General features: G+C 41.9%; 1 protein-coding gene across 1 annotated transcript; it reads left to right on the top strand.

Annotated features, from left to right (window-relative positions):
- The first annotated feature begins 11,244 nt into the window (after nt 1-11,244).
- Nucleotides 11,245-22,695, top strand: LOC134746596 (cytochrome c-2). The gene is made up of 4 exons (XM_063681019.1): nt 11,245-11,327; nt 12,927-13,003; nt 20,307-20,415; nt 22,161-22,695. The coding sequence occupies exons 2-4, from the start codon at nt 12,932-12,934 to the stop codon at nt 22,304-22,306; spliced, it is 327 nt and encodes a 108-aa protein (XP_063537089.1). The 5' UTR covers nt 11,245-11,327; nt 12,927-12,931; the 3' UTR covers nt 22,307-22,695.
- The last annotated feature ends 1,446 nt before the right edge of the window (nt 22,696-24,141 follow it).

Genomic DNA, 24,141 nt, shown 5'->3' on the forward strand with positions numbered 1-24,141 from the left:
AAAAAGCTCGCTGAAAAATAGGTCCCAAGCCCTCCTTGTTATCTACATATACAGAAACCTGCTAATGTTATAAATGTGAAAGTTTATGAGGCAGGTTGTTGTTATGCAAATGGCTGAATTGATATGAATGAAATTTGCCACACTGGAAAACCTAGCACTTTCTATCATATCTCTTGAGGGGATTAGTTTGTATGAAAGTGCAATTTACGATTTATACGCCTGTTTGTCAACCTTCTTACAGTTGAACCACTAGAGGGGCTTACCGGTCAATCAAAATACCAAGACAACAATTCTTTATATTACAAATGTCAGAAATTTAGCAGATAGAAAACTAGAAATGAATATAGGAAGAGAGAGAACTTTTCATTAATTAGATAAAACCTAAGCACAAGTAGACCGGAATTTATAACCAACAGGTTTTTCAAATTAAACGGAGTAAAACAACTCATTTCTCATGTTAAAATCAAATTAACGCTACACAGCAAAACCAAAGAAAGTTAGATTAAGTATTCAAAGAGACTTTGATATAAGAATTAGTGTGGTCGTGAGATTAAAGCAAAATTCAATTTAAATATTTCGCTTTCCGCAGAATATTACCGAAACCAACGTTTAAAGTAAAATGTAATCACAACAAAGTTGTTTAAGGTAAATGAAACAGTTCCATGGACTAATATTTGAAGTTTACAGAAACGAGTTCGCATAAATTAGGCCGGACGATGTTTACAGGATGAGATATGGATTAGGGTTAACAAAAGTCAGTATTTCTTTTGACACGGAAGTACCTAATATACCTACAGGGTGGCTAAAAAATAAGTGCATTCCCGTTGCCAGGAAGGTTTGGGATCAAGCCAAAATGTATGAAACAGCCAAATTTTTTTTCGCGATTTCTGGGTTGGTCCCATAGTAAAAGTTGCTCAGTATAATCCCAAAATCTCCCTGGCAACGGGAATGCACTTATTTTTTAGCCACCGTGTATAAAAAATATAAATGTTAAGAAATTAATCAACAGGTACCTACTGAGGAACCCAACAGTGAAACTTAGAAAGTAATTTATAAAACGTTCAGGATTTTTCACCCTTTGAACGATACGCCTATGATGCTCGGTGCGTCATCGGAAACCTTGTCTTGTCCGAACGCACGAAGGTTGACATTGGGCTGTAGCCGCGAGCATCAGTTGAAGTAGGTCGGTCAATGTATTCAATTAATTAATCTTTCTCGATAATGACTGTAATTCTTATGGAATCATCTCGTTATTAAGTACTGTTTTGTTTAAATATTTGTTTTAGTAAGTACCTGTATCTGGTAACCCTACATCTGTAAGTAGTTAGCTGGCCCTAACTAACAATTGCTGGCTCGCACTCGCAGCGTAAGAAATGATAAATTACCCATAGAGGGTAAAATGGGGTAGTTAGCTAGCTTATAAACCAACTCCTACAAATCTCATTAGCCCGTGTTAGCGTCCTGCTCCGTGTGGTTAAATCATAGGATATTACCAAAAAGGATATAATAAGATAGAGCGGTACTGTCATAGTAAATTTTGTAACCACAGTAAATTCACTGCCATCTATCGACATACTTTAAAACTAAAAATGAAGATTATAAAAATACGTTCAAATGTATTTAAATATGGATAAATGATTTTTTTATTTACATTAATTATTTTTATATGATTTTGACTCATGTTCTTTAACGGATATGCGTTAAAATTATAAATAACAAACGAAACCGTCAACGCCCTCTATACGAGAGTAGGCCAAAACTAGTGGCGCCATCTGATCGAGAATCAAATTTTCGTGATTTTCGAGGCACGTTTTTTCCTTAGACTGTACTTATCCATCTATTACGGAGTTCTATCTTTGATATTACTTGAGGTCAGACCTTGTTTTCTTGAAAATAAATAATATACTTATAGGGAAAAATAAATAAATGACATGAAAGCCGTTTCTGGTTCAACTTGTATTTTAGTTGTTATAAGAGTTGTGCCGTTCTCAAGAACGTTGTCCGTTTTGCATGGGAAACTCTCGCTCAAGAATATTTCCCATAGTAAACGAAGAACAATCTCGAGAACGGCACAACTCTAGTTTTTATCTTATCAAAGACGCGCAGTACATCTCTCGTGCGCTAAAGGGACCAAATATGTAATTACATTTTTCAGGGAATATCAAAGCGTGTAAAGTCTTTTAACCGTCCGACTAACGCAGTAATGGTCCAAACGAACCAAAGAGCGGACGAAATTTTCACGAACGGTTAGCTAGACCGTAACATACCTAGTCCAAACGACGCTTTGTTTGTCCCGGAATTCCATACGAATATTTAATAATGCGGTGGTCAAAAGTAATAGTAATTGGTAATAATAAATTTCACTTAAGTCAATTACGTTTTTTTTTTAGGTACCGATGGGCGGATGTGGTGGACGCTGATCTGCGCGAGCTCCAGGTCCAAGACTAGCGAGAAACTGCACGGGACCGGGATCAGAGGGGAACTGTCGTGTTGGAGGCCAAGACACACTTTGGGTCGCTGCGCCAGAGGAGTAAGTAAGTAAGTAAGCAATTACGTTTTATTCTAGCTATTAAGTATATTAGACTTAAAAAACTTTATTATGAGTCCAAAGTCATAAGAGAGAAGGTCATCAAGGGAATTTGTCCGAGTGACACCAAGAAGCTACCAGGGTGCCTAGCCAAGATGCCAATCGCTCGCGCCGTAGCGAACAATATGCTAATGTCTCTCTGTCGCACTCATATGGAATAATGATAGAGAGAGATTACCGTTTCATTCGCTACGACGCAAACGAATGGCATCTTGGTTAGGTGGTTAGGCCCTAAGGTAAGATAACCCTCCATAGAGCTGTAGGCTGTAGGTATACCGTATACGTTTTGTTGGTGACTGGCGACTGGTTGCGCCGCCGTGGTGTCCCGGTGAGATATATCTAACCCTTGTTCTTAAGGCCGTTCCATCGGTTTGCCGGTATCACTGTCACATTTCGCAAGAAAGATCGGGAAAGATCATGCGCGCCAAGTGTCAATTTTGATCGAATTTTGTCGATTTTTCTTTATTTTAAAAACGTTGCCATACAATATCGAAATTCGATAGCGGTAAAATTACTATTTAAGTTAAGATTGTTTTTTCTTCTTTCCTTTTTTTGTTTATAGTGTCACATAATAAATAACCGAGTACAGTTGGATTAAAAGTCCTAGTTAGTGGTTACTTTGGAAATTCATTGTTATATACCTATGACATACAATAGTTATTTGTGCAACAAGAGGAAAGTTGGTTTTTCTTGCGAGGGACTCAAAAACACGAGATGTAAAATAACTTTGCTTTCGTGTTCCACACATAATTTTTCATCTCAGTAGTGAGAACATAATTAAAGGTTAAAATGTATTTCGAATTACACAAATTAAACAGAAAAAAAGGAATATAATATGTACGATACGATACGATACGATACGATACGATACGATACGAAACGATACGATACGATACAATTTATTATTATTTATTATTTATTTATGATACGATACGATACGATACGATACCATACGATACCATACTATACCATACTATGGTATGGTATAGTATGGTATGGTATGGTATTGTATGCAATACCATACCATACCATATCATACAATACCATACCATACCATGCCATGCCATGCCATGCCATGCCATGCCATGCCATGCCATACCATGCCATACCATACCATACCATACCATACCATACCATACCATACCATACCATACCATACCATACCATACCATACCATACCATACCATACCATACCATACCATACCATACCATAAAAAAAAAATGTAATAAAAGTAGCAGTTCATGGCCTTCATTAAATTAAAAAGCTACTTTGTTTCACTCGTTGCACTTTCCTCACTCCAGGGAGTGACGAAAGTAGGCTTGTTCGAGCTGCTGAGGTGAAAAGCTAATTTACTTGTTCTTTGTGAAACAAAGCTCGAAAGGGTTAAGGCGGGAAGAGCATTACCTACCACCGACTTGTCTATTCTAGAGATAATTAGGGGCCTGTTAGGTTGGCCTAAAAGTAGACCAGTTTATCCTCGACTTGTATTCGTAAGCTAAATACTCGCCCCTGGTACCTATGTAAACGCTACCTAACAGATAAATATATAAAGATAATTGTAGTTCATACCTATCCGTACCTTAATACTAACGCCGACAAACAACATTTAAACGTAACCGTTAGGTAGTGGAGCCGTTCATTAGAGCGTGGATGGGCTGATTAGTCGTTTTCAGTTAACACCACGGATTCAAAGCCAATTGGTGCCGCAACTAAGTTTTCAGTTATCTTGTCTTATTTAAATAGGTTTTTAATTTTGCGAAATGATTTCTGAGTAAGTAGGAACTTCTAGCAGTGAGGACTACCGAAACATACAAAGTTCAAGTAATCAAAATAGAAATAGTCATATTTTATTTTAGAAATATTTATATACCTACTAAGCAAAGAGGATCTACTAAGTAATATCAGTTGGGTACGTTTTCCTGGTAACCTACAAACTAACCAGAGGCAGGTTTTACAAATCTTTTAAACATACCATGTGGGGTACCAAATGAAAGAGCTTTGTGAGTAGATTACAAATATGTAACACTAGCTTTTGCCCGCGACTTCGTACGGTGTATGTTGGTGGTTATGTATTTTCCATGAGCATAGAACATTATGCAGCAAAAGATATCAGTAGGGACGGTTAATCATTTGTTAATAATTATACAACGCTGAAATTTGTCTTTCACAATCTACGAAGTTTCAAGCCCCTAACTGAAAAACATTGTTCTCGATATAATCCCTCTCAACAGTCAGATTTTCAAGTACACTATTAAAAAAAATATGTTCGCTCCCGATGCAAACTTTATTAATAAAAACTTTTCAAACACGGTGCAATCAGATTTCGTCTATTTTAATATAATGTCCTTAAACCAAGTTTCATGTTCCTAGCTTAAACGAAAACTTGTACTACATATAAACTTACATCCCCTTTTTAACCCCCTTAGGGGTTGAATTATTAAGAACATTGAAATAACTTTTATTTGTAATATTATACAATGCCTTTTTAAGAAGTTTCAAAGCATTTGTAATGGATTCAAACTTTCAACCCCTTTTTAACCCTATTAGGGGATAAATATTTAAAAACGCTTAAATTAATTTTCTTGTATTCTAATAATATGCCTTTATACAAAGTCTGAAGTCCTGTACTCCAAAAAAGGTTTGATCTCCATACAAACTTTCAACCTCTTTTATACCACCTTGGCGGATGAATTTTCAATAATGCTGAAATAAATTTTCTTCCCTTTTAATTAAATATCTTTCTACGAAGTTTCAAGTACCTAGCTTAAACTAAAATTAGGACCCCTACAAATTTTCGACAACTTTTTAACCGCTTTACGACATGAATTTTTAAAAACGCTGAAATTACTTTTCTTGTATTCTAATAATATGCCTTTTTCTTTTACTCAAAGAAATGTTTGATCTCCATACAAACTTTCAACCCTCTTTTCACCACCTTGGGGGATGAATTTTTAAAAACGCTTTAATTAGTTTTGTTGTTTTTAATATAATACCTCTATGCAAATTTCAAGTTCCTATCTTATAATAAAATTTGAATTTCCAAAAACTTCGAAATCTTTTTTTTCTTGTAAGCGGCTATTATGCCTTTCTAAGAAGTTTCAAAGCATTTGTAATGGTTTCAAACTTTCAACCCCTTTTTCACCATCTTAGGGGATGAATTTTCAAAAACGCTGAAATTCGTTTTCTTGTTTTTTAATAATATATCTTTTACCCAAGGTTCGAATTCATAGCTTAATATAAAAAATTGAACCCCATACAAACTTTGGACCCTCATTTCATCCCCTTAGGGCAGGGGTCGGCAACCTTTTAGCAGCCAAGGGCCACATAGCAGTTAACGAAATTGACGCGGGCCGCACTTTGATAATATCTATGACTTTATCAGGTATTGTCGTTTGTCAAAATTACATACAAAATAGCCAGGGAGGCTCGCGGGCCGCAAGTGAGAGGTTCGCGGGCCACATGCGGCCCGCGGGCCGCCTGTTGCTGACCCCTGCCTTAGGGGATGAATTTCGAAAAACCCCTTCTTAGTGGACACTAACGTTATAAAAACTACCTACTGTGAAAAGTTCAGCTCTCTGGGTCCAACGGTTTGGGCTGGGCGTTGATTTAAGTGAGTCAGTCAGTCAGTCAGGACTTTTACGTTTATATATATTATAGATATGTAACGTTTGATTTTGTTTGTCTTAGAAAAAATATTGTGTGCAAAGGAACATAATTAGGTCTTAATATTCTCGGGCCTGTCTTTACAAAACTCAACTTCGTTTCGTTTATACATATGCACGTGCACTGCCGTCATTATTCCCACTAGATCCGTGGCTAGGGCGGTGTATCGAATCAATTTCCCGACTGAAACCCTTATCAAGGTTCATGCGTAATCTGCCCGACGGGCCCATGGAGATAATTTGGACTATTTTAATGAGGCGCAATTATTCACTGGGGTCGGGGTTGATTCGTTTTTTGATATCGAATATGCGTATTAAAAATGTTTTAATGGCTTTTTCAGACGATTTCAAGTTTGTGGTTTGATTAGGTACTATGTTGACAACCGTTACTAATGTAAATGTCTACATCTACATCAATTGCATCTACACCGTTTATTTTTGATACGACCACATATTGTAAGGGTAGTTAAGTAGTAATAGTAGGGCGGCGGAACAGAGGTTTTAGGTTACTTTTCGTTCATGTCATCTCGGATATGGGTGAATATGGTATCAATGCATATAGTTTGATGTCCTGAACACAAATATATGAGAATCTCATAATGAGATGACAAGCGCGAAAATGGTGGGGGTAGTTACTGTGACGTCATGAAGTTGTCAGTACAAAGTTTTTAACTTTTTTCGTTTAAACATACCGTGTGGGGGTACCAAATGAAAGGGCTTTGTGAGTAATTTTTTTTAAGTGCCTCCCTTATCGCTGCATTCAGGAAAGAGCCGAAAGCGTTGGCAACATCTAGCGATACCGCCACGACTCTCTCTCTCTTCGCAGCCGCACCCTCACTGCACCTGCTCAATGTACTGAGAGCGTCTGAGGGCACGGAATTGTCCGGTCACCAAGGTTGGGTCCCGTTTCCCGCAGTCTTCCCTCCTTCCACTCTCGTCCGAATCGTCCTTCCCTGAGGCAGCCTCCGAATAGCTACTTGAGTCGGCCCCCGAGGTGTTTCAGGGGTTTACACCGTCTGGTCCCGGCGCCTTTTTACAGGACCTGAGGCGGTCCATTATCCCTAGCATTTCGTCGTCTGTAACCTTGCCTTGCCTTGCCTTGCCTCGCCTTGTTTTGCCTCGCCTCGCCTCGCCTTGCTTTGCCTTGTCTTCCCCACCCGCAAACCGCCCGATAAGGAACTTCGTTCGAAAAAAACCTTAAGAGGCCGGTGTCGATTTTAGTCGCAAAAATGTAAAATTGATAGATTTAGTCCGTGAAATTTTACACCTTTTGCTACCTAATTGAAATAACAAGTACTGGTTTCTATTAGCACGTCTTCTTATCTTACCTTTTATCAGATCAATTTTTTGAAAACAGACTCACTAAATTAGTAATGTTTGCTTTTCTGATGGACGTTTAGGTAAACGCGCGTAAAGCACTGATTTTGTCGCTCTTATTTGTAAATTTCGTAAAGTTTGGACTGCTTAACATGGCAATTTTGTATTACACATATCCTGTACTTGACGTTTATCAGACTACATTTTTATTATTATGACTTTGAAGTAGTGTAAATGAAAGTTAGACGAAATCAATTTCCTCCAGAAATTACTTCAAAACAAGTGACAATTTCTCTGAAAATCGACTTAATTTCAACGTAATTTTGATACTTAAACAATCTACAACATTTGCTGAAACTATTCTTATACATCAATTTGTATAATTTACCACCATGATTTTTTGATGAATTTTTAAAAACTGCCCCTTCTCTTCATGCATTACCGGTGACGCACGCGCGCGACCTCATTATTAAAAGGCAAGATGAGAAGATGTGCTAATAGAAATCAATACTTGTTATTTAGATATTACGTAACAAAACGTATATAATTTCAACGAATAAATCTATCAATTTTACATTTTTGCTCCAAAATCGACTACGGCCTCTTAATTTACAAATTTAGGTAGGTACTCCGATAGTACTATGCCACACACGTTGGCAACATAGTTCACATGTAGGCAATTTACTAATGAAAGCTATGTGAAATTAAGAAAAGAAAAGAAAAGTATTTGAAGTAAATCCAATAATGATCGCCTTAAATGCTGACGAAGTTTTCCCATTATAACTTGAAGCGTAGGCGCCGACGCCGATACCTACTCGCTAACTAAATCTTTTAGAGCTATTGCTATTTTAAACTTGAAGGAGAATTTAGACCTGCCTTTTATTTCCCTACCTACCTAGCTAAAATAGGGGGTGGAAAATATACCAGTACCTACAGGCAGCAACATTTTTAACTTCCCTAGGTAGTAATCTAACAGACCAACGGTGGCCGTTTCATTGCTTACGAAACACTGCACCATGGTATGCTCGCTGCAGTCAGTAGTAGCAAAGACTTACCTATATATCCATATGATTTTTTTATTCGTATTTATTATTTTTATATGATTTTGACCCATGTTCTTTCACTGATATGTGTTAAAATTGTTAAATAACAAACGAAACCGTTAACGCCATAGGCCAAAGGTTGGTATTGGTGGTAGCGCCATCTGTGCGAGAGCCGAGAACCAAATTTTCTTGATTTTCGAGGCACGTTTTTTCGTTAGACTTTACTCATCTTATACGGTTTGCTAACATCAAAGATAGATATGACTCCGTAATAAATGGATACAGTCTAAGGAAAAAACGTGCCTCGAAAATCACGAAAATTTGATTCTCGATCAGATGGCGCCACTAGTTTTGGCCTACTCTCGTATAGAGGGCGTTGACGGTTTCGTTTGTTATTTATAATTTTAACGCATGTCAGTGAAAGAACATGGGTCAAAATCATATTAAAATAATTAATACAAATAAAAAAATAATTTATCTATATTTAAATACATTTTAACGTATTTTTATAAATCTTCATTTTTAGTTTTAAAGTATGTCGATAGATGGCAGTGAATTTACAGTGGTTACAAAATTTACTATGATAGTACTGTACCGCTCTATCATACAGTCACGCTCCGTGATTGTTGATCCATCTAGGGCTCTAGCTAAATTGGACATTCCATAACGTAAGCATTGAACAACCTATTTAGTTAGAACTTAGAATCCTAATGGCTCAACAATCACGGATCACGGAGCGTAACTGTACATAGGTACTAACACAGAGCAAGTCAAATAAAAGCTTGTAAAAAGTGCGAAACGTTACTCTTACCGCCATCTGTTGTTAACACTCAAAACTACAGTAGGAGCATCCAGTCCGGTTTACATTCGCGTGCAAGTGCAAGCCACGAGCCGAACCGCGAGCCGGACTTAAACCGGACTGTGACCGGACTTGACTGATTTTGTTGAGTATTGTCAACGTTCAATTATAAAACACCAATATCATTGATATTATACGCGGTACCTAAAATAAAATATTAATATAGATAATAAATGTAAAATAAAATATTATTTCTGGAAAAAACATTAAAGACCACTCTTTATTAGTGATTACCTTTTGTGACGTCTTGACGTTCGAAAGAGATGCAGATATAGGTCATTTCTTCGCACCCACGTGTATGCGAACCACCACGAGCGAGCAAAATTGCGTTCGTGTATTGTCGACAGACCTCGTTTTTGTCGTGTGATCACAGCGCCACGAACGGCAGAACGGCACACTAGCCAGCAGTGTTGCCAAGTTGGCATAAAATATGCCAGATCTGGCATACTTTCACGCTTTAGCATCAAATCTTTCCATTTAGCATCTGGCATATTTTTAGCATATTTTGCACCAACTTGGCAGCAACAATATGCGCCATCGCTTTATGTGGTTAATATATATATATTTTTATATGAATTTTCAGTGCAATATAACATTTAACACTTGTATTTCTGTATACATGTACACACTATGTATGCTTGATTGCCACCGACGTGGTATAAAAAAAAAACGGTGGCTAAAAAATAAGTGCATTCCCGTTGCCAGGGAGGTTTTGGGATTATGTTTACGATATTTCGAAATAACTTAGGGCTCGTCCAGGCATCCCGACAGAATGATCAAAGCGAGGTCAATCCAATCAGGAAAAAAATGGTGTCAATCCCATCTAGCGTCCACAGTTCCACACGTACACAATTTAATTACCAATTTTAGGATTATGGTGGCATTCGAGCCCTGGAAATGAAAATCGAAAAATGGAATTCTTGCGTCCTTATCTCCATTTGATCGGTCAAAATCTTAAAAATCAAATCAAGTGTGATCGGCGTCTAGCTATCACGGTTCATGAGATACAGCCTGGTGACAGAGAGACGGACAGGCAGACAGACAGACAGACGGGCAGATGGACAGACGGACAGTGGAGTCTTATTAATAGGGTCCTGTTTTACCCTTTGGGTAAGGAAACCCTAAAAAGCGGCAAATTTAAAAAAGTTGGCGTGAAGCGTTATTGTCCCATAGAAAATTTGAATTTCGCGCCTTTTTCTACTGACAAAACGATGTATTTTACTGCATATTTTTAGACACCATATTATTTTGAACCAAATTTTCTTGATTTCCGAGGCACGTTTTTTCGTTAGACTTTAGTCATCTTATACGGTATGCTAACATCAAAGATAGATATGACTCCGTTATAGATGGATACAGTCTAAGGAAAAAACGTGCCTCGAAAATCACGAAAATTTGATTCTCGATCAGATGGCGCCACTACCTTTGGCCTACTCTCGTATAGAGGGCGTTGACGATTTCGTTTGTTATTTATAATTTTAACGCATATCAGTGAAAGAACATGGGTCGAAATCATATAAAAATAATTAATACAGATAAAAAAGTCATTTATCTATATTTAAATACATTTTATCGTATTTTTATAAATCTTCATTTTTAGTTTTAAAGTGTGTCGATAGATGGCAGTGAATTTACTGTGGTTACAAAATTTACTATGACAGTACCGCTCTATCCTATTATATCCTCTTTGAGCATATTTAAATGTAAATTTCAAAAAAAATTGCATATTTGGGGCATATTCTAGAGATTAGTCTAGCATTTTTTTCAAAATCAGAGTTGGCAACACTGCTAGCCAGTTGAGAAAATTGACTCAGACTCGCCGTGTTCGTGTAGTTCTATATCTCCCCAACTTCATAAAGTGAGTACTGATTTAATTTATTAATTTAATTATATCACTTACATTTAAGCGTATAATAGGAGTTTATTCTGTGATATGCATATTAAAAGTGTTTCGCGGTAATCAATGAATCATCGCCCTAACCTAAAACTATTTTATAGTTGTTTTTCCAAAATTCTGGTTTAAATAGATATGATAGTACTATTTTCGTCTTAATTGTTACTATACTGATCTAATTTCTTTTTAGTTTGAGCGTATTTCTAACTTTAGTTGCTTACGTAATTGTGACATTACGACACATTGTGCCTTGGACTTCCAAAGACGCGTGACATTGATCCTGATTTGTAAAAAATACCACTAGCCAGTGTTATCTAATTTGGTAGGCAGGTTGAAGACTATTTAGCTGTAAACTTTTAATTCCCAAACAAACTTTAATATGTCCACAACATTTCGTCATACATACCATTATATAAAATAAGTTTTTCCTTGAAACTGAAAATGTAGTGGAAATTCCAATTATCTAACCTTCGTTACATAAAGCCATGGTCATTTACGCAACAGAAGTCATTATCCATTGATTTTTCTTAAGGAAATACTTGTAATTAGGAAATGTCATTCATATAATCAATTCATAATATTTTAATATTATCAATAAATGAGTATGAAGAGTATAGTACTTTTATTGTGAGCTTCGTTTCATTTCTTGTTTTGTCTTAGTTTTGTATTCTGGTTAATTGTTAAAAAAAGGAGTGGGTATAATAATTATTGTGTATGCACATAGTGCAGATATGAGTTGTAACCAGATTTATTTGAAACATTCAATTCAAGACTAAACTAGTTACAGGTACTTACTGGTACTTACTCTTTTAGTCATACCTGAACAACAATGGTGGATTGTTTTCTTTACATGTAGTACTAACTATAATATTATTAACTATTGATAATGGTATAAAATAATCACATTTTCCAGTCTAGTATGAGAAATTGACCTGACTTGACACTATTATTTCCAAATATTTTTTTTTTTGGCCAATACAAATCAACTCTATAGTTGACCATTATAGCGTCTTACCTATAGATTGGTATGTTATCAACTGCCTCAGTTGATGGTAGACCCATAACAGCAACATATTTGACGACTAGCTTTTTCCCGCGACTTCGTTTGCGCGGACTTAGTAACAGCAGCTAAATTCTCATGGCAATCATTCAATTTGGGCATATTATGCACACAAATTAGCAGGCACTTATTAATTATCTTAATTCTACCCCGCTTTTCTTAAGGGATGATTTTCGGGATAAAAACTATCCTGTGTCCTTCTCCAGGACTCAAACTATCTCTATGCCAAATTTCATCTAAATCGGTTCAGTGGTTTAAGCGTGAAGAGGTAACACACAGACAGAACGACAGACAGACAGACTTTCGCATTTATAATATTAGTATGGATTGTTAAACCTTGTCACATTGCAATAGGGTTTAGTAATTGTCTGTTATCAGATCACTGCTAATAATGGTTCAAGAAATAAAGTAACAGGAGGTTGATGGAACAAATTGAAATTATACTGTTATTATTTCAATATCTTATTGTAGTCAGACTTTTAACTTTATATTTGATATTTCAGGAAAAATGGGCGTACCTGCAGGAAACGCTGAAAATGGCAAGAAGATCTTTGTCCAGAGATGCGCACAGTGCCACACAGTAAGTTTTCAGTCCAGCTTTAAACTTATGGGAAACAATAGTATAGAGCAGGCGTTCTCAAAGTGTGCTCCGCGGACCCCTAGGGCTCCGCAAAGCCTCTGTGGGGGCTCCGCGAGAAAAAGCGAATAAAAATCAATAACCAGCTCGCCTATATCTCTGGTCCACAGTTAATTTGTCAAACGAAACTTTAATTTGGGGCTCCGTCAAATATTTTGCTTTCCAAAAGGGTTTCATTGCCAAAAAAGTTATAGGTTATAGGTGTTCGCGGGCTAGGTTTCCGCAACTCGACGTCTTACGATGCGCCTATTTTGCGTGATGGGTTGCCGGCACTACTCCTGCCAACCCAACTCCTCCAAGAAGCCTAGCAGACCCTTGATGTTGCCGACGACTTCTGGGAGAGACCCCGGCGAACCGAGGTATTGTGCCCGGTATTCTGCCACCCCTGGACATTCGAGTATGACGTGGGCGGCTGTCTCTTCTGCCTCCATGCATGCCCTGCAAAGGGGGCTATCTGTAACACGCATGGTTAGTAAGTGTTTGTTTAGTGAGGCGTGGCCAGTTATGGCTCCAGTTAGTAGCCGGAGTTGTGGCCTCTTCAGCAGTCGCAGCCTCCGTGACAGACCTGGGTTGATCGTCGGGAGGGCTTCCTTCGCCTGTCTGCAGGTACCTAGGTTAGTCCAATACTGTTGGTGTTTTACCTTGGTGTTGTGTCGCAGCATGTTCCGGAGCCAGGCATATGGCAGAGGTAGGATTGGCTCCGGTCCTGCCACCTTCAGTTCCGAGCCTCCTCTTGCTAATATGTCGGCTGCATCGTTACCTCGCGAGTTGCTGTGTCCTTTAATCCACTGCAGAGTTACGCTATTGGTGGTACATACCTCTGATAGAGCTTTGTGGCATTCGTAGATTAGCCCTGAGGTCAAAGTATAACTTTGCAGGGCTTGTAATACCGACCGACTATCGGAGAGTATGCGGATGGGGTAGTCCAGTACTTTCCTTGAGACGATTGCGTGTGCTGCCATTATGATGCCCATACATTCTGCCTGGAAGACTGTGTTATGTGCACCAAGTGGTGTCGAGATGTGTATGTTTAGGTCCTCTGAGAATGCCCCAGCGCCAGTGCCTGACCTTGTCTTTGATCCATCCGTGAAGATTCTCAGCTCCCTTGGGTTGAGTCCTTCATGGGGTTCTTCGTGTAATTGTATTTTGTACTTTTTGTCGAAGACGAATTGCCTGGGTATCCTGTCAGTCACCGCCTCAATTAGCGGTTCCTTACCTATGGCCTCGTAGAGGATCTCGGTGTGTGGCACCCTAGGCGGTCTCCAGAGATTAGATTTTTTGAGACGTACCGCCGCAGCTAGCGCTTCCTGTTGTATAAAGAGGTGCAGCGGCGGCAGGCCCAGTAGGGCTTCCAGGGCCGCAGTTGGTGTTGTTCTCATGCAGCCCGTGGCCGCCATACAGGCCAGCCTCTGGAGTCGTTGTAGTCTAGCTTCCACTGTGGATAGTTTGGTGCGTGGCCACCATACTATCGCGCCGTAGCTTATTATTGGTCGTATGATTGCCTGGTAGAGCCATAGAATTATCCTGGGAGTTAGTCCCCAGGTTTTACCAACCATTCTACGACATTGCCAGAATGCGATTGTAGCTTTGTCAATTTTGCTGTTTAAGTGATTGCTCCAATTTAGTTTGCTGTCGAGTATTACCCCTAAATACCTTACCTCTGCAGATAGTTGGAGTTCTGTATTGAACAGTTTGGGAAGGCGGTAGTTTCCCAAATTGCGTTTGTTGGTGAACATAACCAGCTCCGTCTTGCGTGGGTTGACTGTGAGTTCGTTGTTAATGCACCAGCGCTCCACGATGGCTAGTGCAGAGCGGGTAACCTCGCACACCGTACCTGAATGATTGCCGCTCGTTAGTATCACTATGTCGTCGGCGTAGCCGATCGTGTAGTAGTGATTGTTGTTTAGTGTAGTGATCAGGTCGTTCACCACTAGGTTCCATAGAAGTGGTGATAGGACTCCGCCTTGGGGGCATCCCTTTGCCACTAGTGCCTGTTGTGTCTCACCTGTCCCGAGTTTGATGACTCTCTGGCTCAACATGTTGTTTATCCATTTGGTCATAACTGCATTCGCACCGTGCCTTACCAGTGCTGCTGTTATGCTGCTGAACCTGGTCCTGTCGAAAGCTCCCTCTATATCAATAAAGGTTCCTAAGCACATGGACCTGCTTTTGATCGCCACCTCGATTTTGCTTACCACTGCATGAAGTGCCGACTCTGTAGATTTGCCAGGGCTGTAGGCATGTTGGTTGGGATGTAGGGGCACATTACTTAGCACCCTCTCCCTCAGATACCTGTCGCACAACCTCTCCAAGGTTTTCAGCATGAAGGAGGTCAGGCTGATGGGCCTAAACGATTTAGGATCCGAGTAGTCGCCTTTACCTGGTTTCGGTATGAAGATCACTTTGACCTCTCTCCATCTTTTCGGCACATATCTGTGAGCCAGGCAGGCGCGCAGAACGATGGTCAGCTTCAGGGTGAGATGCTTCCCGCCCCATTTGAGTAGCGCAGGGAAGATCCCGTCCGTTCCTGAAGACTTGAAGGAGTCAAAGCTGTTTATGGCCCACTGCGTGCGCTGTAGGCTGATTACCTCGTGTGTCTGTAGCCACTCGTCCTCTGTCGGAGTAGTCTCCTCTTCCCCCAGACTCACTGGGTGCGATATAGCGCAGTCCGGGAAGTGTGTTTGCACCAGGACCCGCTCTGCTTCCTCCGGTGAGTTGGTGAGAGAGTTGTCTGGCTTACGCAGGGATCCTAAGGTAATAGTCGAGTTGGTGGAGAGGACCTTCCTTACCCTGTTAGCTTGCATGGTGGTCTCAATGTCAGTACAGAACTTGCGCCATGAGTTTGTGCTTCTGTACCTGAGACGTTTTTTGTACGCGGCCTTGGTGGACTTGTAGTTATCCCAGTCCTCGTCGGCGCCAGTGTTCATAGCTCTGTTGAGTTGCCTTCTCATCTTGCGCCTGAGTCTCTCCAGCTCAGGTCCCCACCAGTTGTTCTTCCTTCCGCTTCCTGTCGGTGGGGTGGATAATGGGCATGCCTGTTGGTAGCAATCCAGGATAGTGTTCGTGAGGATGTCTACCTGTTCTTCAATTCTCGCTGTGCCTTCCAATTTGAGGGGACCCCCCTGCTGTTCCAATGCTGCGCTTAAACGCAGGGTGTAGAGGTCGCGATTCGTCCTACGTGGGTCCCGCCTTGGTACTGCTGTGAGTGTTTTTACCTGAATGTCAAATCGAATCCACCTGTGGTCTGAGCACGACACCTCCTCCGATACATGCCAGTCCGAGACGAGTTTCGATGCTTCTTCGGTCGCTAGGGTCAGATCAATGATTGTTCTGCTCCGTCTGTTTATGAATGTCGGTTGTGAACCTGTGTTAAGGAGGTTAAGGTTTGTGGTGAATAGGTATTCGACGAGCTTCTTACCTCTCTCGTTACCTGTCTCCATGCCCCATAGGGGGTGGTGTGCGTTTGAGTCGGTAGCCACGATGAGTTCGAGCCCCGCCTCTTCGCAGTAGTTGACCAGCCTTGTCATATCGTGAGGTGGTGGGTCGTCCGCCTCCGGCATGTACACAGAGGCTACGACCATTTCCTGCAGGCTGGAGTCTTGCGCCCCGTGCAGCCTTATGGCACACAGGTCTCTGGAACAGAAGCTCGTTAGAGGTTGCGCATGTATATCATTAGTTGTGTATATGCAGGCCCGGGGGTTGTCCGGACCCGAGTAGACTGTTAGCTTACCTCCTAAGTTACGGAGCCCGCAGACAGAGCCTCTTCTGACCCACGGCTCCTGGATCAGAATTACGGCTGTGGTGTTGACCTCCAACCACTTCCGGATCTGTGCCGTCGCCGTTTCGCTGTGGTGGAGGTTGGCTTGGAGGAACTTACCAGTCGGCGAAGGGAGCTCCACTACTGGGATCACCCTCCTCCATCGGTTCCTCCTCCTTGCCGATGGCCAGCTTACCTAGCCCCTGCGCGCATTCCCCTTCATCCTCCGAGGAGACAAGGAGAAGTTCTTCTTCATCCTTCTCGGAGACTGGAGCGGACTGCGCTGGGGCTTGGGACTCAGGTACCTGGACTTCGTCCACAGGTGCCTGCGTCCCCTCGGTAGTGACCATGGGCTCGGGTGGTGCAGTGGTTCTGTCGTCAGTGGTGACAGTGCTACTGGCGGGCGGCTGCTCCGTGAACTTGCCGCGCTGCCCCTCGAACTTCACGTACACCGACCCCAGCATAAAGCCGAGCCGGCGTCCGTGGTCCATCAGGGGCTTCACGGCCGTTTCCGGAACACTGACGACAGCGAACGTTTCCGTTCTCTGCACCTCGCGCCGGTTGAGCAGCCAGCGGTCTATTTCCGCCCACGGGTTCTGGTAGCGAAGGGCTCTGCCTACTTCGCCGAAGTCTTCCCAGACACCCGGGAACAGGATGCCGCAGCGTACTCGTTTGGGCACCTCGCTCTGGCGCTTGACCACCACCTTCTCCCCCTTATCGAGGGTGATGGTAGCCGCGCTGCGCTTGAGCCATGCCAGTGTGGCCTGGTCCTCGCACCACAACCTAAGGGAGCCGTTAGCCAGTGTTGGCTTGCCCCTAAAGATCGGGCCTGCGGGAAGGCGTTCGGTGGGCTGCTTAGCTTCCTTCGAGAGAAGGGCTAGCAGTTGCCTCTGGACTTCGTCCGACTGCTGTAGGGTCAGGTGTCCTGAGGTGGCAGTGGTCACCGCCACCAGCAGGTCAGCCTTTGCAGCCTCCGCATAGTCGGCGCGGAGGATTTCACCAGGCGCTTCAGTCCTCTGCTTCTTAGGCTCGCCTCTGGGAGAGATGGTCTCATCCAGACGAGCCCTCTTGGCAGACGACCGGGCACCCTGGTTACTCCCTCCTTCAGCCCTGGTCCCTGGCGCGCCCTTTGCCTTGGTGGGGGCACGGTTTGTAGCTGGTGGTCCAGCTGTTGTCCGCGTCTCTCCCTTCCCAGGGGCGCCTTGTGGGGGCACTGAGGCGGTGTTTAGAGCCGCTTGGCGCAGCTTCCTTAGTTTCCGCCGCTGCTTACTGTTAGGCTTGTGCGGCTTGGCCGCAGCTGTAACAGTGGGAGGCGGAGGCACAGGGAGTTCCACCCGCTTACCGGGTTTCTTCTTCCGCGCCTTTCTGGACACTTGAATGGTCCATCCGGCCTCCAGCTGAGCGGAAACGGGGTCCAACGCCGGGGTCTGCTCCGTGACAGGGGGTTTCCCTCCTGCCGGAACAGCACCCGTGGATGTTCCCGGCGTTGGCAGTAGGGCAGGACGCTGTGGTCCTGAGCCTACTGGTCTGGGGACGAACGCAACAGGATTTCGTGCCTTCGGTTTCCCGTCAGCTCTCCGTCCCGATGCGGTCTGCCCCCTGGGTGGCGGTACTGTCGAGCCAGCGCCGCCACGGGGTCTGTTGTGTCTGTGTCTGTGTGGTGTCCCTACAGGCAGGGTTGCTTCCGCCTTCCTGTAGGCACGTGTTGAGGAGGGGGGAACTGTCAGGACAGCTCCATCTCCCTCTGGTGTATTGTGTTGTGTGGAGGGGGGAACTGTCGAGACAGCTCCATCTCCCTTTGGTGTGTGGTGTAGGGTGGAGGTTTCCAGTACAGCAGGAGCTGCGCCGTGTCCCTCCGGTAGTGGGGTGTTTGGGGATCTAGATGTATCCATTTTTTATTGTCTGTGATTTCACCTCTCGAGCTTCCCACCCTCCATGGAGCCCGCACCTTTGGGGATGTCACTTGGACACCAGGAATACCCAAGAGGTATAGGTGTGTTGAGGTGGGACTCATGCGCGACATCGGGAGCTGCAGACACGTGGCTGTGGGAGACGATCCCATCTCCCCCAGTGGTTCCACGCGCCCTTGCCCCGTCAGCATGGCCGAGCCCCCGGCATCCTCCCAGAGGACGCCCCTCCCCACACCTTGCCAGCGGACCGTACCACCTCGACCGTACGGGACGCGTGTCCAATACCCTGCAGTGGCTAGTTGCAGGGCTACCGTTTCGCCGGAAATTCGGACCAAAAAGGGCGTATTGGCCCACAGGGGGTAACTAACCCCGACCCCCTGCAGGCCTCAGCCCCCAGGACTCCTGCATCCCCGCTTACGGCGCTCTACTGCGCAGGACTTACGCAGGTAGGTGAGTATAGTCCGCTTAGGTCACCTACACCCTAAGCGGAACTGGGAGATCCGTACAGCATAGCTAGCAATTTGACCTAAATCAAATTACTAGCCATGCCGTACTGGAATCTCCAGAGTGTGTCATATCCCGTTCGGGTTTTTAGGTCCTCGCGGGTTATGACGTCGCCTTCATACTTAGCTACTGGTGGCCCGGGGCAGATGTAATGTGCGACGCCCGACCGACCACCAGTATTACCAGGGTGTACGGCCCACCCAAGTGGGGTGGACTCGTCCATGGCCCGCGGCGGCAGTGCCATGGACGACGGGGACGTGGTATGATAGACTTGAGGGGGTAAGCACTGTGAGTTCAGCGTCGCACACCTGCACTCACGCACCTACCCCCCCCCCCTACACCCCAAGCCAAAAAAGTTTGATCCACTACTATAGCGGTAAAATTTACATTTACACCTTGTCATGCAGTTACCATGTTCAAGTAGGTATCCCAAACTTTACATTTTCTTATTGCATCTGCCAATAGCCCCCTTTGTTAACCAGCAAAGGGCCATTTGGCTCATTGTAAATAGGAAACAAAGAGGATAGACAAAGACTTACCTTAGCTACATGTAATACTTAGGTATTATAGCTTTAAATACACGAACATGACACAAATGAACACTTTTTCCTTTTAATCTTTCATTGTTATCCTTTACACTTGTCAATTAAACATAATTTTCTACCTGAGTTTAACTAGAATATGGTACCATGGTACCAACGCGTCACGTATTTTCCGTCACTGGTTTTTATGTGTTCTTTTTAATGTTAGCAAACTCTTTTGCAACCTGACAGCAGAAAGTATTTAATTGTGAACTTGACATTGATGTCATCATTCATATTAATCAATATCAGATTTTGCGATTTTGGTAGTAAGAAAAGGTAATAGGGTAGATATTTCCTAAGACGGTCGAATGGATTTACGCTATTTGAAGTTAAGCAATACTCATCCCCGCTTCATAAAATTAGTAATAATTACATTCTTTTGACTAAAATATATTGATTATACTCTTGATTTTGACTTTGGCAAAAATGAGGAGTTTGAATAATAATCTGACCACTTCACATTTATTAACTTCTTTATTCTGTAAATTCAGGTAGAGGCTGGCGGCAAACACAAAGTAGGCCCCAACCTCCACGGCTTCTTCGGACGCAAGACTGGACAGGCCGCCGGATTCTCATACTCAGATGCCAACAAGGCCAAGGGTAAGTTTTGAACAAAATATGTATAAAAATTATATGATCTTCTTCCTTGTCGTATCCTCATGGCTGAGGGATGTGACCAATGTGGACACTCTGCACCAGTGCTCTCCAGGCTGCTCTGTCTTGGGCCCAGTGCATGCTAGCCTGCAGTGTGGCGTTTGTCTCTGACTTTATTCTGTCTGATCTTTGTTTTGCGGTTTATACTTCTGTTCTCCCATATTTTCTGGAGTCTTTTCACTGCACCTTTGGCCATCTGTGCTCTTCTGACCACCTCTTGGCCGCATTCACCATCGTCGTTTATTTTTGATCACATACACAAACTTGTTTACAACCTCCAAATCGTGCAACTCGTTCGTTCTCTGCGTATGACCAGGACGATCAATTAACATCGACTTCGTCTTGCTTCTGTTGATTTTAAGACCATACTCATTGCTGACGAGCTCAATCCTTCGCAGCAGCATTGCAAGTTCTTTTTCAGAGGCACCTATTATAGTCGTGTCGTCTGCGAAACGGAGGTTATTGATTTTTTGGCCACCAACCTGGATACCACCCTCCCAGCCTTCCAATACCCTTCTCATTATGTGTTCACCGATGAGATTGAACGGCTGCGGTGACAAGATACAACCTTGCCGCACTCCTCGTTCAGCTCTAAAGGGTTGTGACACAGTGTCCTCTATCCGCACTCTAGACTAGCTGCTTAAGTATAAGTTTAATTATATGATAGATAGGGTTAAAGTTTAATCCGTAAGTTGACAATCACAACAAACAACATGCAATAAATTTGTGGCATCCAAATAATGGTAATCAATTATCTTTATTTCATGGTGACATTAGTAGAGTTATGAAGTTCTTGAGAGCATTCTTTGTTTTGTAAAATGTTCTTGGACAAGAATATTCTCCATGAAAGCGGAAATATCACAATTGAGAGAATTGAGAATGGCACAAAATTCTACTCATTAGACGTCTAAGCCGTGCGAAAAGGTTAAAAATCTCGCAAATTTCATATCATGAGTATAATGGTCTGAACTGAGCTAATGAGCCGCGATTGACCTTATTAAATTCAAGATCACTATGTCAACTTGTCTTGAACATGATGATGATGATAACAAGGTTCATTATCATTAATCATCAAGTAACACCATCAAGTTGCTAAACTGATAAATCTGTAAATTAAACATTGGAATATAATGTCAAATTAATGTGTATCCAAGTGGAAAAACTTGTAGTGGCTAGTAAATTATCACGCATTGGCTCGAGCTTATCGATAAGTACCACGTGTTGTTACGAAGTGTTGAAATCGTATGCAATCAACATTCATGACGTGTGGTCTTACGCAATGGACAATGTGCGAAGTTCATGTTTAATTATTTCATACATAGAAAAGGTTTCAAAGCAAAGAATTTAAAATAAAGACAATTATTTTATATTTAATCGCTTATGAAGCTAGTAAAATCTAATATTGTCTTCGGTTACCGCGATAGTTACTCATGAAATAAAACTATGAACACGCGGGTGCGAGTCACCCGTTGACCACGAACGCTGTAAAGAGTTCGAAACGTCGGGATGTATTATAAATTCAATATACGCGATATAATCCGTTTTCATAGTTTTATTTCACTAGTAAAATCTATTAAAACATTTTACCTGAATGCTCCTTAAATATTTGGGGGGCGATTTATAAGATGTATAGTATAAAGAAGTAACTTGCTCCAACATATTATAAATAAGTATAATTATTTATATTACAGGTATCACCTGGAATGAGGACACCCTGTTTGAATACCTGGAGAACCCCAAGAAATACATCCCCGGAACCAAAATGGTGTTCGCCGGTCTGAAGAAGCCCAACGAACGCGGGGACCTCATCGCGTACCTCAAGAGCGCGACTAAGTAAAGTAATCAAACAAATTATTAGGAAAATTACAGAACGAGAAGCATTTTCCATTATGTTACTGGAATCTTCTTCTGTTCATAGCCCAATCAGTATCATTTAACTAATGTATTTGCAATGTTATTGCACAATAGTTACCTATTTCATGTCATCATACCTAGGGTATACTTGTAATTATGTGATCAGACATTTATTTATTAAGAATACCGTGTTGTTCTGAGATGATCACTGCGCTAACATAAGATGTTATTCACAATTTTTAGGTACTGAGAGTGTGATTTAAATGTTAATAAATTATTAATAGTGATCATTAAATAGCTTTTTATTTGTATTATGTACAAGAGATTAGACATGGTTTAATTATTTATTTTATTAATAAAAAATGTTCGCTTTATTTTCCCTTTGTTGATTTTAATCCCTAAATTTACGTAATACAGAAGGATGAAAGAGAGTGCCTACAACCTCAAGTCAAGTGCCAGTTTTTGTTTTTCGAAAATTCGTGGTAAATAAATTGCACTACCTCACTATCATTAACAGGTCTAGGAAAAGGATACAAAACGCAACCCTATAAACCAAAGGTGCTTAGCACACTGCATACTATTCGCACGTCGTCTAGTGTTTGAGCGAGACAACTCATCGCGCTCGCACATCGAAACGACTTGCGAATCGTATCCAGTGTGCTAAGCGCCTAATAGTTATTTGTGCAACGAGAGGAAAGTTTTGTTTTTCTTGCGAGTGTTTATTTTGAGTCCCGAGAAAGCGAAAGATTCTATAATTGAATCACGAGCGAAGCGAGTGATTCTAAGGTAGAATCTTGAGCGTAGCGAGGGACTCAAAAAAACGAGATGTAAAATAACTTTGCTCTCGTGTTGCACACATAATTTTTCACCTCGGTAGTGAGAACATATTAAAGGTTAAATGTATTTCGAATTACACAGAATAAACAAAAAAAAAGTATTATAATATGTACGATACGAGACCGGACCGGACCGGACCGTACCGTAAAAAAAAGTAATAAAAGTATCAAGTTCATGGCCTTAACTAAATTAAAAAGCTACATTGTTTCACTCCCTGGAGTGAGGAAAGTCGCACTTTCCTCAATCCAGGGAGTGACAAAAGTAGGCTTGTTCGAGCTGCTGAGGTGAAAAGTGAATTGCGCGGTAGTTATATATTCACTATAAACAATGTTTGGGATACACTGCAGATGTATACAGAAACAATCTTTCGGCTCGCAGTGTGGACGATCTAAGATACAATGAACTTTGCAATAAACAATATAGTGTTTATAGCTGGTCAAGCAAATCTTGTCAGTAGAAAAAGGCGGCACATTTAAAAAATGTAGGCGCGAAGGTCGTCTAAGAGAAAATTTGAATATCGCGCCTTTTTCTACAGACAAGATTTGCTTGACCAACTATAGTTAATTTACCGCAACTGTTTCTGTGTTTCAGAAACAAGTGGATTTCTGTTTCTTAAACCGTGTTTCTAAACAAATTTTTTTTTAATACTGAATACGTGGCTTTATTCGTCTGCGTACGGCTTTCGCGCGGACAGTACTGCAGTACACTAGAACTGCCTACCGCAATCATCGAAAGACTGTATCCTTCTGTGTCGGCCGAATATGCAAGAGCGATAGAGAGAGGCGAATAATAATTTTCGGTGTTGGCGGTAGGACCTCAGAAGCAGGTAAAACCCTATTATACAATTACACATTCGGCAACAAGCAATGACATATTTCATTTCGGTGTATCGGAGATTTTGCTCCTTTTCTACACTATGTTATAGTTGGTCAAGCAAATCTTGTCAGTAGAAAAAGGCGTGAAATTCAAATTTTCTATGGG

The sequence above is a fragment of the Cydia strobilella genome, chromosome 13 (genome assembly GCF_947568885.1).
Source record: "Cydia strobilella chromosome 13, ilCydStro3.1, whole genome shotgun sequence".
NCBI classification, from domain to species: Eukaryota; Metazoa; Arthropoda; class Insecta; order Lepidoptera; family Tortricidae; genus Cydia; species Cydia strobilella.

Excerpts from the sequence above, each read along its gene's own strand:
- LOC134746596 (XM_063681019.1), top strand. The coding sequence starts at position 12,932 with ATGGGCGTACCTGCAGGAAACGCTGAAAATGGCAAGAAGATCTTTGTC. Across the intron at positions 13,004-20,306 it reads GATGCGCACAGTGCCACACA|GTAGAGGCTGGCGGCAAACA; the intron begins GTAAGTTTTCAG and ends CTGTAAATTCAG. Across the intron at positions 20,416-22,160 it reads AGATGCCAACAAGGCCAAGG|GTATCACCTGGAATGAGGAC; the intron begins GTAAGTTTTGAA and ends TTTATATTACAG.